This window comes from Acanthochromis polyacanthus, chromosome 8, assembly GCF_021347895.1.
Source record: "Acanthochromis polyacanthus isolate Apoly-LR-REF ecotype Palm Island chromosome 8, KAUST_Apoly_ChrSc, whole genome shotgun sequence".
In the NCBI taxonomy this organism is placed as follows: domain Eukaryota; kingdom Metazoa; phylum Chordata; class Actinopteri; family Pomacentridae; genus Acanthochromis; species Acanthochromis polyacanthus.
In genome coordinates this window covers 10,659,931-10,677,890 of record NC_067120.1, presented here as the reverse complement: position 1 = coordinate 10,677,890, position 17,960 = coordinate 10,659,931, and the positions used below count along the sequence as shown (strand labels likewise).

At 41.4% G+C, this 17,960-nt stretch overlaps 1 protein-coding gene across 1 annotated transcript in view; it reads right to left on the bottom strand.

The window, feature by feature from the left end:
* The window catches only part of fkbp16 (FKBP prolyl isomerase 16), a 34,966-nt gene that overhangs the window by 5,339 nt on the left and 11,667 nt on the right, over positions 1-17,960 (bottom strand). The window contains exon 4 of the mRNA XM_022191346.2: positions 1,095-1,312. Within this exon, the coding sequence (XP_022047038.1) occupies positions 1,095-1,312 (218 nt within the window). The remainder of the gene's footprint in view (positions 1-1,094; positions 1,313-17,960) is intronic.

Below are 17,960 nucleotides of genomic sequence, written 5' to 3'. Positions count from 1 at the left end.
ATTTAATTACAAATTGCTAAGCCTTGAAAGTTCACTCCTGACATTAGAAGGCCAAACTCAGATTTCACATTCTTTGCAGACTTGTTAAGAACCTGGGTTTACAGCTGAAAAACGCTTCAATGTTGTCGGCAGGATTCAAACTTGCGTGGAGAAACCCTAATGGGTTTCTAGTCCATCGCCCTAACTACTCGGCCACAACTCCTGTTAAAGCATTATCTCTTGATGAAAAAGCTAGCTGCACATGGCGTTAGGATTAATTTCTCTTTCTTTGTTCAGATCTGATTTGAAACAGATTAGATGCAAACAATGAAATGTAATAAATGCTTTAACCTCTCCTCAAAGTTATTTGTTTTCATACTGTATGGGCCTGTAAAGCTCTTGTTTAAAATCAGCAGAAAATTAAATTTATAATGTTGTTTGTGACTGGATTTGGTTGCATGATTCCTAGTTAGTCGATTGCAGTGATTTAGGTTTTCCACCTGTCTGTCTAACAGGCCCACAATGACCCAGTCACAGTGAAGAAGTCTGCATCTTTCCTGCCTTATTATCCATTTTTCTGCTCGCCTCCTCGCCTGCTAATTACACGATCTCGATGCCCTGATGAACTCCCCTCCTCAGAGTCACGGTGACTTCACTCACTGGTTCACCATCATTGATAAATTATGAAGCAGTTCATGTTTTTCTCTTCACCGACTTGTTCAGCCACATCTCCCTCTCGGGCCCACCCTGCCTCGTCAATGATTAAAACGATTAAGAAGGTGGAAATAATAAGAAAGTCGATTAGCTTTGATTATGCAGAAGAATTAAACAAAAACATTTATCGTGGCACTCGGCTCGGACGGATGTGGCCCTGCATCGTGACGCTGTGATTAGTGCGACGGCAGGATGGAGGAGAAGCACTAAACTGTTATGTCATTCTGGGCTGAGACTGATGTGGAAATGTGTTCCCTGAGCTCTCCATCAGACGCTGTGTTTATGTCTCCTGTGTGTACTTTGCATTTCCATTTTGATAAACTGCTATAACACATGCCTGCTATAGCTGACGGTATGGAAATATTTTCCATGAATAAATTCAGGTTTTGATGGCAGGTTACCTCTGCTGCGTGTGGTTAGCACATCCAGAGCTATACAATAGGCCCTGGCAGCCATGCTGTATTCCTCCCTCTGGAAATGGAAGTTTCCTCGCTCTCGTTTCTGGTTGCCGATGCGAATGCGGTCGGCGATGGGCAGAGTTAGTGGGTCTGGTTTCTCTCTGATGTCCAGCAGCTGCAGCTGGTAGAGTAAAGGAGCCCAGGCTGGAATATCAGGCTCTCTGCACACAAACAAACACAACAACAAGCACACATGAGATATTATCAGAGGGCAAATACGTGCTGTATCTTGGAGTTAAACAAGATGTCTTTTAACCCTTTGATGCACAACATCAGTAAAAGGTGGCCCATATTCAATGGAAAATGGGTACCTCTTGACCCATGTTGTGTATCAAAGGGTCAAGACTCTAATCTCATCAAGAATACTTAAATCAATCAGTAATCAAGTGTGAGACTGTCAGAAATGGGCCAGTTAAAGTCCTGCGTAGCAACAAGATGCATGAAATCTGGGTCACGTTTTTAAAAAAAGCTTTCAGGCCGTAATATTTGTGACACAGCAATTTATCTACTTGGACTCACACCAAACAACAAACTGCTTTGATGAACACAACAATCACACCATCCGTCGCAGCCGTCTGTGTAGCTCCTCACCTTCTACCGCTGATCTATTAAGCCACATAATCTCTAACAAGAACAAAGCCAGCTCGACTTTCTCTCAGAGCCATCAATCACAAACACTGAAAAACAATCTGTATATTTAAATGCAAATACAAAAGTTTAAGTTGAAAAGGAGAAGGTTTTAGCAGGAGTCTGATTTTCTATGTTAAGTAGCAATAACCTGAGGAGGTAGGTTCTGTGAATCAGTGACTCTACAGAGCATAACTGCATAGCGAGTGTTTGACAAACACTATTCATAAAAAGCAACAATTATCAACAGCACTTCTGATGGTACATTTGTGCTGCTCTCTTCATTCACTGCATCTAACAGCTCGCACATGCTAAATGTGGTGCTTTTAAAGACATCTGACCAGAATTTGAAACTGGTATGAACCCGTGAGCCCTTGATGGCTTCAGCTTACTCAAGAGTCACTCAGAAGGAAAGTTAATTTGGTTTTCAATCATCTGGCTCCTGTGACCACATGACACACAATGGTCCATTATCAGCTGCTCCGTGGAGGCTCTGATTCCAAAAGAGGGGGGAGGAAGAGGCCGGCACAGACAGACCTGGACCCCCCGAGAGGACAGACTGTGCCCCCACTGCACACAGGGTCAGGTGGAGACCGAACTGGACTTCCTGACCGCCTGGCCCCTGTACCAGGACCTCAGGGACACCTACATCCCCCTCATCACACACACACACACACACACACACCGACTTTCAGAGCATACCTAACATGCTCAAACTGCCATACCTGCTCGGGGAAGTACAGCAGTGTGCAAACATGGCAGCCAGATTCGTACACGACTGTGACAGGAAAAGAACTGAAAAACTGACACCTCCATGAACCCGAGCAGGAGGACAGACCGGGACCAGGACCAGAACCAAGACCATCTCCACTCTGTGAATGAGGCGGTGTCCAAGCACATGGAACTGGTCCTGCATTTGTATATAAAAATAACACTGAGAACACTTTACAGCTCTACTGCACACCTGTACTTTCAGCACTTAGAAAGTACAAAGAGACCATATATTTTTATTCTTTTTAATTTTATTCTTATTTTATAGTATTTGCACTACTGTCTTGTAACGCTTTGGCAATGTTTAATGTGTGTTTGTCATGCCAATAAAGCTTCTTTGAATTGAATTGAATTGAATTGAATTGAATTGAATTGAATTGAATTGAATTGAGAGAGAGAGAGAATTAATGCTAAGACAGCTTGACTACATTTTTGAAAGACCGTTTTGAAGTAGGCTGATTGAATCAAGACAAAAAAAGATAAGAAAAAAAACAGTTATTCATCTTGATACTAAAAGAAATGCAAAATACTTCAACTTTCATCCCGTCTGTTTAATAAACTCAACACAAAACTCAGACAGAAGAAAGTATACGGCTTCCTGGTGACCCCCACCCACTCTCTGCTGCAAAGTGATAGTACTGGGAGTTGTGTCAGTTCATGAATTATTCAAAGTGGTTGTGTCAATGACACAATTTTTGTTTGTCTAACAGAATTAGTTGTATCCCCAGTTACTGCGAGGCTGTGTCAGCAGGTGGGATCAGATTACCCTTTCACCTCTCCTCTCTGTGGATCTCACCGACTATCACAGCACATACAGGAGTGTGAAACCGGCAGCTGAGCCAAGGTCTCAGAAACCTGAGCTGGATCTGTGCGCTCGCTGCTGGAGGAAGTGCTGTTCAGAGACGTTATCGTTCTGGGAAATAAACAGATGCGGGTCATCTTTAACTGTTTTTGTCTTCATTGTTCAACCGCTCTGCTGGATGTTTATGGAGATCAGAGAGTCCAATTAAGTAACAGGTGTTCAAAAGCAGCAGAGAAAAAGAAGACGGTAGATTGATTCATGAAGACCATCCAGCTCACGGCTTGTGTTGCGCTCTGTCTTTCTAAAACAGGCCTCATGCGTCTAACAGATCCATGCATTTTGCTTGGTGCTCAGAATCTAACACCAAATGAGCAGCACATGAACACACTGTGGCTGCTTGTTGTCCTTGCATACTTTTCTCAACTCTTATCTGAAAATATTACACAGTATGCTCGGCTGCATATTATGTAACAGTGCACAGCATATAACAATAACACACACAGTGTCCTGTATACTCTGACCTACTAGAGCCTGGTTCCAGATTAAATGGGCTCCTGTGAAATCACCTCTGAACCCGCTGCTGAAGAAGCGTGCAGTTTATAACCAGCGAATAAACACTTCCCAGCTCTGCATCAATACTAAGACTTTAAAACGTGTTTGTACTGAGCCTGAGCAGTTTATCAGAGCAGACGTAGCACAGGAAGAAGGCTGGGTTTGTCATCAATGTTGCTATCATTTTGGGTGACAGTTCAGATAATATACTAAAAACAGATTCCTAAGATGTGTGTGAAATGTGTCTAAATTAAAAGGTACTTTAAGTAAAAACAACAATAAAACATTGTAAAAAATATTACAAGTAAAATCCTGCACCATGCAGCAGCATGGTACTTCAAGTGAAACTAAAATTGCTACAAAAGAAATGACCATGTGTATGTCTGCAAGGGAGAATAATTAAAGTTTAGGTAGTGTTGTACTCCTGGTGGTTGGTCGTGGTGAAGGAAATTTTCAATATTTTATATATTGAATCATTTAATTTACAACAAGGCATCAGATCTTGCAAACACTGCACATGTTTTTTGTGTCAAATCTTGATTTGTACAATAATTAATTGATGTTGCTGATGATAGTTGAGTAAAAACTGCAGTATTTCTGTCTGTGATCGTAACATAGTGTTGTGTTTAAATGTTTAAAGCGAAGAACACAACTGTGATACAACTAACCTAATGTTTAAGAAAGAAGAACAAAGATGTGTATTTCATTTTTACATTTCATTTAATTATTCACTCAAACTTGTAGAGTGAAACTTTAGTGTCCCCCTTCAGACGGTGAAAGTAATTACACATATGTGTGTTTTTGACTTGTATTTCTTGTCGTTGATCGATTCCTTTTTAGACTATAATCTTTCCTCCGAACGCCGAGTTTCTTTTTTATCTGGAGCATCAGAAACTTTTCTTGGGTGCTTTCTAGGTTTCTCCCCCACACTCCTAGTTGCTGTAACCTCAGTATCTGATTTAAAGATTTAACGCTCCACCGCCTTGCGAAATGCAGAGAGATTTACCTGCCGCTGATTGGCTTCATCGACACACTGCAAGCTTATTTGCTGAGGGCTTGAAAATATCGGGCTTTCATGAGTACGTAAAAGTCTCTCATTGCAGCCTCAACCGGATTCTCGACTGTATTAAGTTTAGGTTCGAATCTTTGTCTAGCCTTTGTCACGTTCCATCAGTTTCCATCAAGTTTAACTGTAAAATAGCAACAAAATAGAAATACTCAATTACATTTACCTTAAATTACATTAATCTTACAGTGAGCAGTAAGTGAGTATTTACATTTTGTGTCATAAAGGCCGTAAAATGGTATTTTTTTGGAATGTTGTGGAGATTTTTGCAGGTGCCGTACTGAGCAATAATTTAATAAGACTATAGACTGATCATACCGTGATTCTGCACAGTTAACCCTCGTGATGTAATGCGGGTCAAAATTGATCCAGATTGTAAAGTTTCAAAATGTGGAAGAAAAAAAATCTATTTTCACAGTGAAACTTCTGAAAATTTTTGAACATTTTTTGGTGGAAAAAAGATATGTTGAAAATCAACCAAAATTCAGTGAATTTCGCTGGATTTTGGTTGATTTTTATGTGAATGTTCTTAAAGAAAATATTAGAAGTTTTACTGATATATATGTAATCACTTCAGATATTTTTAGGATTTTTTGGAAGATTTTCACTAATTTTTTGAAAATATTTACAAGAATTTTCTTGCCAAATTTGGGTGATTTAAAAAAAATTACGGGGAATCTTTAAGGAATTTTTTGGAATTTTCTTCCTGAAGGTTTTTGCACATTTTCAGAAATTTGGGGAATTTTTTGCTGAATTTTTGGATTTTTTTTCAGACAAGGAAACAATATTTTTTTGGTGCTCGTAAATGAGGACAGCAGGAGGGTTAAGTCAAGCAGCTTTACGTATATTGGTTCTACGTCACATCAGAATTGTTTATAATGTGTATTTAGGTGTGAAGCAGATTTAATGGATGTCTCATTCAACATAGGAAGAAAGAACAAATTTATTTTACTGTCACTACATCCAACTGGCTCCCAAAGTGATCTGAATCATGAGCTGAACAGTGTTTGGTTTATAAATAACCGAGCAGTAAACCCCCCTTACTCATCATGTCATTAGGTATTGATTCTGTTTTTAAACAGAGGAACCCACTTTGTTGCTCATGACTCAGGCGGAATAAGACGCATTATTCGAGAAGCGATGAGTCATTTCTTATTAATCGATGCAGGCGCAGCTGCTTCTGTGCTAACGGCGATAACTAAATGTGCCACATCAACAGTCGATGAATCCCAAATGACGTGTTATCCTGTGAATGAAACAGTAGCAGCACACACAGCGACTGCTCACTGCCTGACGAAAAGACTGGCAGAATTCAACAGGTGAGATGTTGTTAAGCTCAGTGAGCTGAGTAGCTCTACAGAAAACCAGATTAGAGTCTAAAACACTGAGGAATAATGTGACTAGCTGAGAGTCGAGCTAACATTCTTGCCATTGGCATGACCGGCCAACCGATGAGTGTAATCTGAGATGTACCATGCTGACAGATCTATAAGGTTCACGGTGTCGTGTGGGTCACTGGTGATTAGCACCACACCACTGTGCTTTTGCCCTGAGCTCAACCAATGAGTCCCCGGGGTCTTATTAGTGCAAACAGGAAGAAGAGGTTGGTCATTGGGGCGAGATCGCACCGCAAGATTCCAATGAAACCTGAATCTGCGACTAAAGCCCGGGTCAGCGTCCGATAAAGCGAGCTGCAGGTCTTCCTGGCCTCCCTGCTGCTGCTCTTCAAGAAACTCTCATCACACAAGGGAAATTAATGCTGTGTAAATGTGCAGCAGTCACCACTTTTTCTACTTTCTGTAAAGCTAAACTGAGATTTAATGGGAGTCCACAGTCATGCTCAAGGTTCTGTCACACTGTAATTACGCCCAATTCAAGCAACTTTGGCCAAATAGGAAGAAAATTGACTTGTTCCAGCGTGGGAGAACTCATGCATCATTTCAAGATGGTTACTTCTAGCTTTGTAGCCATGCCATTAACCGGTCTAAATTAGCTAGTTTTGTTATGTTTTTGGATTGGTAGAGTCGTTTTAACAAATAGCAGATGTCGGACCTGTCAGAAATTCTTCCTTGACTTGGCAGTAAAACTAGAGGTTGACATAAATGTTTTTTCCAACTTGGCAGCTTCTACTTAAAGTCTGAACAGTGACTAAACAACATGAACATGTCAAAGTCGTGGGAATCGATCCTCTGAGGAGCATGAATGTCTGTTCAAAGTTTCATAAAAATAGATCATACAGTTGTTGAAGTATTTTAGTCGGACTAAAGTCACGAATTAATCAACTAAAGTCGCCTCTAGCCTGCTTCACATTGGTTCATTGAGCTGGAGCAGATTTATTTTCACAAACAGAATTCACAAAAGTGTATTTGAAACACGGGAGCCATTTTTGACATTCCTTGATGAGCCCTAAGCGCACAACTCAAACTATATCTTGTGAATACTTTATCTTAAACTGTACACTGACAGATTTTCTGGCAGACTTCGGTTCTGAAGGAGCAGCCTAGAGTCACCTGACTTACACCAGTGGAGTGAGAAGAGGCGTGGAAGTTTTCTGGGTCACAATACTGGGCTGAGTTAAAGATATGAGGCTTTTGCTGTGGTTGCAGCTCTGGTAGCATGAAGAGACAGAGACAGGTTCAGGTGTCAGTGTGAAAGATCTGCTCTCTCTAAAGTTTACAGCAGGTCACCGCCAGGGTCATCTGGGGTCATGTTTAGGGATCAAGTAATTATCAGCTCAGCCAATTAGTCGATCCGATACTGAACATTTTTCTGATGACCATCTCCAGTGTTTTTTAATTGATTTTGACAAAACCAATTTGTAGTAGGATCACAGTCATGTGATCGTCAGCAGGCAGCTGACATAGTGTTCACTTGTTGTCATAGTTACAGTGATGCCGTGCCGCTATCTCACGAATATCAAAAATCTTTAACAAATCCATGTTTCTAGACCAGTGGTTCTCAACCCTGTTCCTCAGGACCCACTGTCCATTCAAATGATCAGCTCGTCATCAAGCCTCTGCAGAGGCTTGATGACGAGCTGATCATTTGAATGGACAGTGGGTCCTGAGGAACAGGGTTGAGAACCATTTTTCTAGACTATAAGCCACATTACTACCAAAATGTAATCACTTGGTTCTTGTGTGATTTCTGACCTCTGAAAATTTCATCTGAATCCTTTGGTCCGTTTTTGAGTAATGTTGCTAACAGAGAGACAGATGGACAAATGTCCGCCAATCATCACATAACTTCACCGCATTCCTGGGTAGACTAATAAATACATTAAAAAATACACTGATTTGGCTCTGATACAGCCGCCCCTCTCTCTAGCTGTAGACGACACTTTGTGGTCTCAAGCAATGTCTTGCCAGCAGCACTATGTCATTGTTTACACGACACAGATAACGGAATGAAATGACAAATGCTGAAAATATTCCTTTAAAGTAAACATACATAAAACATGAATAAAATCAAGCTTTTCAACAAAGTATTGTGTTTTAGTTTCTGTTGCTCTAAATTTTGGGCTGCACGGGGTCGTGGTGGTTACCACCGTTGCCTCGCAGCTAGAAGATCCCCAGTTCGTGTCCGGGTTAGGGCGCCTGGGATCTTTCTGCGTAGAGTTTACATCTTCTCCCTGTGCAGTGTGGGTTCTCTCCGGGTTCTCAGGCTTCCTCCCATGCAACATGCCAACATGCTGAGGTTAATTGGATTCTAAGTTGTCCATAGGTGTGACTGTGAGCGTGCTTGGTTGTTTATCTCTATGTGTAGCCCTGCAATGGACTGGCGAACTGTCCAGGGTGTCCCCTGTGTCAGCTGGGATAGGCTCCGGCCCCCCCGCGACCCTAATGAGGATAAAGCGGTGTATAGGTAATGGATGGATGTTGTAAATTTCGATACCAAGTATTTTGTTTTTACTGCAAATACTCTTACAAATGTCGTTCATCTGTCACCTTAATTGGGAATAATCAGTATCACCATCGACCTTGAAAAATCGCATACTGGGTGGCACCTAGTTATGTTGACTCCATCTGAATTTTGAATCACTAAATGATGTAGGTGTAGGGTTTGACATCGTTCTCATGTGGCAAAAGCAGTTCAGCTGTGGGGAAAAGTTGAGACTCTCTTACAAAGTTCCCACTGTCCTTCTATTAAAATATCCATAATTAACACCAATATGAACCATATAAATCACACAAACGTCAAATCCACATTCATCTGCACTAGTAAAGACAGTCTGTGTGTTTCAGCCAGCAGGTTTTCAATGCTCTGCTGATTCTGTGACGTGGTTGTATTTCTTGTACCGTGGCTGTAAGCAGATCAGATTAAAACAGGAATGTTTCCACTCTTGTTGTTCATATGAATGGTGTGATAAGAACACGCGTTTCCCTCTTGGGTCATGGGAGGACTGTGCATTCATTATACATGACTTTGATTCATATGTAGTGGCTTTGCAAACTTCCTCATTAAGGTGTGTGATAGTGTCGCTGACTCATCCTGTTATCTGTCATGCAGACCCCTCGCCGCTCTGAATAAAAGGGGAAAAGCTCCCTCAGAGGAAAAACAGTGGTCAGTTTGACGTCACGCGCTCCATAAATGATGGAAAGGCCAGCGATGTGCCTCACGCTGGTTTCTATGGTTACAACCTCAGATAGTGCACTAATATACCATAAAAAAATGCAGTGTGCAGCTTGTATGATAATACGAAATCCGAGAGGATTTATGAGGCTGTTTATATTTTTACAGCAGTGAAATCAGGTCTACTGCTGCTGCCGTTGGGTGCTGTGTCTGTTTTGACTCTTGGATGGACACACAGCATCAATGCAGCCGTGCAAAGAAGCTTAGCAATAATCCTGGCACTGGAGAGACGTCACAGCTGTTATTCCTCGCCTGCAGCCATACTAGTTAATTTGCAGCACAACAGCCTCCTATTGCGGTCGGAGATCAAGAAACTAAACTAACAGTGTAAGGCCTTTCAGCTGCTGCCTCGGCATGTGCTTTCCTCTCCTATTTGTTTTTATTTCCTCCTCCAGCAATGAGCCAATGAAATTCTGCTCGCAGGGATCAAGGGCATCTAGTGCCTACATCCTGGCTGTTGAGCGCCTCAAAAGTTCCCGTATAATCCGCAGCACATTTCTTTAGGCCTGTTAAAATGAATCCCATCTCACCCCCAGGGTACCTGCAGGGCGTACAGAAGACTTTTTAATCACAGGGATGTGTACCTATTCAGACAGACTGAGAGGATCATTTGGTTACACAACTTTAATAAACCAGCTACAGGACAAACAAGTTACAGACCTCAGCCTCTTAATACTGTAGATGCAGCATGTAAAGATTTATCATTATTGACTTCTAATTTTCACATATAGTGAAATCTTGTGAAGGCAGTTCAGACCATAATTTATCTCCCACCCTGGAAATCAAGATGGACCATCACAAATACTCTGCATTGACCACAGTTTGGGAAAAGCTGACAATCGTGTTGCGTAGTAAATCTGTCCACAGTCAAACCAAGAACACAGAAAGAGGAAATGTTTGAAGAAACAACTTGATGTTTTCATTCAGACTAGAAAACACTTTAAGACCTTTACCTGTTTTTGCCTTTTTTTTGATCTTTTATTGTCTTTTCTGTTTAATTTGATTTTCTAAAGTCTAACTGGTGTCTTTTCAAATGTTTTGTCTTTAGTTTGATTCTTCTTAAATGTTTAGTTTTGCTCTTTTCTCACCTTTTATTCTTTCCTAATGTCTGATTTGATTTTGAAATGTTTTGTCTTTTTAATGTTTGTTGTTTTTTTCAAATGTTTTATCAGCTTATTTGAAAAATTTCCTTTTCTTTCCCAATGTTTAATTTTTAGATTAAATCTTTAAGGTTTTTCTTTTCAAATGTTTTACCACCTTTTAATGTTTAATTTTCTTTTATTTGCTTCATTGTATTTTCTGTTTAATTGTTATTTAAAGTTTTGGCTTTAAAGATTTAATTTTCTAAATATACATTGATTTTTTAATTAAATGTTTTGTGTTTTTAAAGGTTTAATAATCTAATTAAATGTTTTGTATTTTTAAATGTTTAATATTTATGATTGTATTTTTAAACATTTAATTATCTCAAATATTTCATCTTTAATGTTTAATATTTTTGTTTAAAAATGTTTAATTTCATAATTACATGTTTTGTATCTTGTGATTAATTATCTAATTAAACATTTTGTCTGTCAAATATAATTTAATTGTATTTAATGTTTAATTTTCTTTTTAAGTTGCTTTTTTCCTTTGATTTAATTGCTTTTTAATGTAGTTTATTTCTTTAATCTTTTTTTTCTGTCAAGATTTTAACCCCAACCTTGAAAATGAAACAAACCCTTAAGTCACAATAAAAATACTTCTGTTGTCACAATCATGAGCTGGTCAGTCATTAAGCTTATCAGTTCAACTTTATTTAGCACCTTTCACACGGATGACAAAATGAAACAAGCAAAGAGAAAAAAATGATGCTAAAACTATGATTAAAACACAAAAACATACTTAAAAAAAGATTTAACATTGTAATAAAATGTTGTGTTCAGGGGATGGAGGGAGTTTATTGAAGTCTTCTTGGGTTCACACGAGAAATAATTTAAAATAGAAACTTGATATTCAGTCTAAGGAAACTGGAAACTGCAGAGCAACAGAAGAATCTCCCGTTTTCTCCTTTAATGAGTCGATTCTTCTGGTGCTTTCACACCCAAGAACTACAGACTCTTCACAACCTGCTCAAACTCTTGGTACAGGACCTCACCACATGGGCCAAGAAGGTTTCCTTCTCATCTCTACTCTGAAGCTCACCTTCTCCTGCTCAAACTACTGACAAATGTTTCTGCTGCTCTAAAGTCTGGTCTCCAGAACTTCCTAAAAACTCTCAAAGTCTCTTCTGCTGCAGGTTGCTTTGTAGAACTGTTCCAGAAAACCTCACTAAACCACATGGAGGGGCCTCAAGATAGTCGTCCAAATGAAACCATACAAAAACCAAACTAGCACAACCCAAACACTAAAGTCTCTTGCAGCCAACCAGAGAACCTCTTTAAACAGAAAATCAGGACAGGAACTCTTACCTTCTGGACAACCAACGTTGGTTCACAAACAAGAATACAGAATGTGTCTGACCAAAAACCTCTAAAGACTCACTACAGCCAAGATAAAGACACAACTCACTGCACACATTAGCACCATGTGCTAACTGTGGCTAAAGAACCACATTTACCAAGACAACTATCCAGTACAAAGCCCTAAAACACACCAAGAAATACATTAAAGACGACTTTACTGCTGGAATCTGGAAGCTACAAGCCAACGCCTAAAGGATAAACTAAAGTAACAGAGCCAAACCGGGTCCAGTGAAGAGAAGCAGAGGAAACGTTTGACTGCAGACATAAAGCAGGAAGACACTGAGCTGCTCAGGTGTTCCTAATAACACTAAGCAGCACCCGGACAGCCAATAGGAACACAGCTTAGTGGAAGTCCAGAGGGCTGGCTTAGTGAGCTCTCTAAAAATGAGCAAAGAGGTGAAGTATGAGTGGAGCTGAAGTGGACCAGGGCTGCACAGTGGTGTCATGGTTAGCACTTTCACCTTGCAGTAAGAGGATCCCAGTTCAAATCCCGGGGTGGGCCTGGGATCTTTCTGCATGGAGTTTGCATGTTCTCCCTGTGCATGTGTGGGTTTTCTCCGGGTACTCCGGCTTCCTCCCACAGTCCAAAAATATGCTGACTTTAATTAACTATTCTAAAATTGCCCATAGGTGTGAATGTGAGTGTGTTTGTTGTCTGTATGTGTAGCCCTGCGACATACTGGCGACCTGTCCAGGGTGTCCCCTGCCTTCGCCCGAGTCAGCTGTGATAGGCTCCAGCACCCCCTGCGACCCTAGTGAGGATAATGTGGTGTATAGAGAATGGATGGATGGATGATGTGGACCATATAAACTGGACTGAGGACTGTCCTGTGACTGATATAAAAATCCCTCCCCTTTACAGTTGTTGTGAAACAGGAAAGTTAGCTATAGACGCCAAAACTGTTTTTGGCATCAGGCTGTAAACATGTTTCTTTGTGCTGTAAAAACATTTTAACATTGGAGTTATGGGGATTTACTCACTTTGATTGTCAGCCTCAAGTGTTTTGCACTTAGTGATGGCTTAATTTTTTAACCCTAGAGTTTGCTGCTTGGTAAATGGTTTTTAACATACCAGACAATGAAATAAGTTTCAGCTAATCTAGTTCAAGTAACATATCAGTGAATTGGGAGGATCATCAAATGTCTAAACAGTACGCAGCAGTTCATTGTAGATCTTTTTCATAGCAGACATTTCAACTTTCTTAGAGTTCTTAAAATGTTTTTTTTACGCCTGTGTGGTTCCTGCTGTGACAAACCAAAATGTCTCAAATATCTGACAAGATTTTACAACTTGAGAAAGCTACCGCAACAGTCAGTGCTTTCTTTACATGTGTATGTGTCAAATCATGTCAGCTGACCCTTATTTTAAAATCCGACTGTCAACAAGACTCTGACAACGCCTGGTTATGGTGACCTGGCATTACCATCACAAATGGAAATGAATTCACCGATACTGGCATTTAAATGTCATTTAACTGACTGGCCACACGCAAGGAGAGAAAGAAAAATGGTACAAAGTAGAGCGATTAAAATAGAGGAAGAATGCAGATGGAAGCGGTGGCCCTGACTTCTGAGTAGGATATCTGCGTCCCCAGCTCAGTAAAGGTTCAGTTTTCTCTCCCAACTATTTGTTTACTTCTCTCTCCTGCTTCATTCCCAAAATGTAGCAGCAAACGTTTGTGGAAAGGGACCCAGGAGATTAGTGAGACTGTCCATGCAATTTAATTATATGCCTGCCTCTGTGCAGTGAACGAATGAATGATTGAGGGAAGTTCAAAGCTTTAAAACAAAAACAACACCTTTCTTCTTACTCACAGGTGAGCAGGACGGGTCTCGGTTTCTACCTTATGCAATAATCTGAAATCTCTCAGGTTTGGGCTCTGATGTGGGGCAGCATCTAGATGAATTATTCCTCAAAGCTTTTGGTGTGTGTTAGGGGGGATGAGAGCAATCTGTCTCACACAGAAATATCACCAAAGGTCATCCAGTAAATCTGCCTCACTGTTATCTGCAGAAGATATCTTTTCCTAGGATTGACTCTAAACCCATAATCAATCAATATGAACAAGCGGACGCCTCCGAGGTGTGCACGGTGCAGTCAAGTGGCAATTTCTCATGCAGCTCCGGGGACTGAGGTTTAGTTTCAGTGGATTCTCTGAGAGGTTAATGTGAAGCAATGACAGCCCACTTCTTTCTTTACACAGACATTATGTCTACTGATTACATAAACCAAATCTCTACCAGTTTTGGATTTCACTTTTGAACTTCAAAGCTTTCTAAGTTACAACAAATTTGGACCGAGGAGCCAAAAATCCTTTTCTTTGAAAGATGAAAGTCGTCATCTTCCATTACTTTTTATACTTCACATAAATGTCGTCTACTTCAGTGGAGACCTGAAACCATGAGCGTTGCAAGAGTATTTTATGCCATCGAGCGTTCAAATCTGAGACCTTCTTTTTCTCGAAATTGTTATTTCGGCACAGAATAAAGGTGAGACGTTAATTATCATTCAACAAGGTTGCTGTTTGCCTCCCTCTGTGGTTGTGAACATTAATGTTTGTGACCACAAGCTCCTCGTTGCTTTATGTGTGACATTCTGGTGGCGGAATAAATGTCATAAAGAGATTGTGATCAGAAATTAATTTCCCTTCTAAGTCTGAGCTGTCATATGTGCATGTGTTGAAACCAGATAACTCCCACGGAGAAAATGTCACCGTTTCTGGAATATCGTCTTGCAAATTGCGCGGAAAACAAACGGCCGGCAGTTATCATCCTTCCTGACTGATTATTAAATGAGATGCAACTTTAAAGCAGCAGCTGTTGCTCGTGTGCACCTGTACAGCTACACCTGGCCTTCTGTCCTTTCATGTCGGACATATTTGAAGAGTAGTCCACAATGATCCGTACATGTTGACTTTTCTAAAGTTGTGTACATCAGGCAAAAACCCCATCATCATCATTCACTGTTGCCCTCCTGTCATATCGATGACCAGGAGAAATATGGCAGTGTCAGTATGTATGTGTGCGTCTGTAATCTAACCAATAAAGATCCAGCTTCCTTTCAGCAGCAGCTGGCTCTGCCTCCCTGTGCAGCCTGTGAATCAATAGCGGCACCCTTAACTCTTGACTTATTAGTCAGGTTGTCACAGAGGAGCAGTCTGTGTCTGCCGTCTCTTTAGTCACTCCCTCATTGTGCAGAGGTATGAGTCCTCGAGCATTAATCACAACTAAAACAACCACATTTTTTAAGAAGAAGGGCTTGGCATGCCTTAACCTAAGCCAGTGGCAATAGCATAGGTCACTCTCATCACAGAGAGCTTGAAAAGCAAACACAGAAACCCTGTCTAGATGGAATTTTAGGCTGTTGTTGTTCCTATTATCCTGGCAAATGGGTTTGTTTTCTTCCGCAGATAATGCAGTGTTTTGGTATACATGAGCTCACTTGTATTGTCCTTCACCATCTGGAATGACAACACAAAACATCACCACAGTACCACTAATCCCATCAGTGCTATCAAACAACAGAGACTGTTTCATTTCTAATGAGATCTTATAATAAGACTTGGTTAATCCCTGAAGCTTAAACACTGCACATCTGATTTTGATTTTGCTGCGAGGACGTCAGTGGGAGTCTGCCAGTCATTAACTTTGAGAGGAATATTTTGGAAGTGTTTTGTACGTGAGTGCGTGCATGTGTGTGCATGAGTTTGCCTGTGATACTCTGCCATAGACGACTGATGACGGAGTGCTGACGTCTCAGCGCGATGAGTCATGCTCCACGTCCCCACTGATGGTACCTCTTCATCACCCTCTCACACACGTACACACACACACACACACACACACACACTTACATGCGCACACACACACACACATGTCTGGTTCTTATATCCCCGGGGCGCACGCACGCACGCACGCACGCACACACACACACACACACACACACACACACATACACACACACATACTATGTTTTTCTATCATTGTGGGGACTTACCATTGATAATTTCACACCATTAACAGTAGCAATAGATGAGAGCAGACACAGTTAACAGTGAATATGACAGATAACACAAAAACAGCATCAGAGCCTTGAAATTATCAGCTATTAAAAACTACAACTATGGCTGAAGTCTGTGTGTCTGTCGTGTGTGTGTGTGTGTGTGTGTGTGTGTGCGTGCGTGCGTGTGTGTGTGCGTGTGTGTGTGTGTGTGTGTGTGTGTGTGTGTGTGTGTGTACGTGTTTATCTATACCGGTGGGGACTTGGTGGGGACTTGAACCTGACTATGTGCTATATAGTTGGGGACTCGTGTCACGGTGTGGACCAAAAATGAGGCCTAGACCAGCAGACACAGAGTTTGTGAGAGTGTGTACAGTATGTGAGTGTGTGTTTGAGTCCATGTGTGTGTGTGTATATTCAAATGTGTGTCTGTACAGCAGTGGTTTTGTTTAAAATGAGTGTGTGTGTGTCCATAGTGCAGCCAGTATGTGACCAGATAATGTTGCATATTGGACCAGTTGTGGGGAACTAAACCAACAGACATCACCAATGCCTGGGCGGCATAGCTCAGTGGCTGTCTTGCAACCGGAGGGTTGCGGTTCGATCCCCCGGTTAGCGTTAGCGCCTTGCATGGCAGCTCCTGTCATCAGTGTGTGAATGGGTGAATGTGTGTGTGCTCCACGGTCAGTCGTGGTACAGCTCTTGCCCCCCCAGATGGGGGGGGTATGTGAAAATCGGAATTAATAAGGGATATAAAAATCACAAGTGCATGACATGTGTGTTTGTTTGTAATTGTGTGTGTGTTGGTCACAGCTGTATTAGTGAAAAAAGGACAACAGAAGCAGAATTTATTTGAGGGGCAGCAGACAAGGAGACTACATGCACACACACACACCAGGGCCACTTGTCACTCTGCTACAGCTCTCCTTCCTCTGGGCTCCCAGGCTGCTCTCGTCACCTCACATCCCTCCAAAGCAGCAGCAGTCACTTCATAGCTCGCAGACAACCAACACATAAGCTTATTTGCTCAGATACCCGGCTGTCTGTTGCTGCCTTCTGTGAGCATGATGCATTTACCATGTTAACCTGTCTACACAGACCCGTGACATACTGTATGAGTGAGTGTGTGTGTGTGTGTGTGTGTGTGTGTGTGTGTGTGTGTGTGTGTGTGTGTGTGTGTGTGTGTGTGTGTGTGTGTGTGTGTGTGTGCGCACACAGCCACACTGACAGCAACAGCTTGGCCCTCCACTATCCCATCTGCTTCCATTGTGCTGCAGTTACACATAAATGTATAAAGTGGGTTCTTGAGTTGCCCGGCAACTCTGTCTGTTATCACTGCATGGACCGTCTGAGCCGACGTTACAGGAAAGTGGAGTTTTTCCTTGTCTGAAATGTCTAAAACCGTAAAATCATAATAAGAAGTGACTCCTATGAGCCTCAAGTGACGAGTGGGACTGGGTGGTCCTGAAAGTCAAAGAATCCCAGAAACAGCTTCTGTGTCTGAGCAGTGACAAGGGAGATTGAAATCAGCTATGAATACAAAGCAATGGCTTGTGTTTTCTGGCTAACATAGCAGAGTAAAGACCAGCGAATGTTCAAAACAAAGTAATGCGTATGACATGCCGTCAGACCACATCTGAGTGTTTATAGCTGCTGTGAACAGCCACGCTTCGAGGCAATATGTGCAGGCTGTCGAAGAAGGAGGGGAGATGTGATAATTGCTCAAACTGGGATAATGACGCATACTTGCAGACAGCGCGTCCTCAAGGGCTGCCTTATGTTACACACGTTGCAGATATGAAAAGTAATCAATGATATGCTGGTGGCTCTTCGAGGCTTTACTCTGGCATAATGG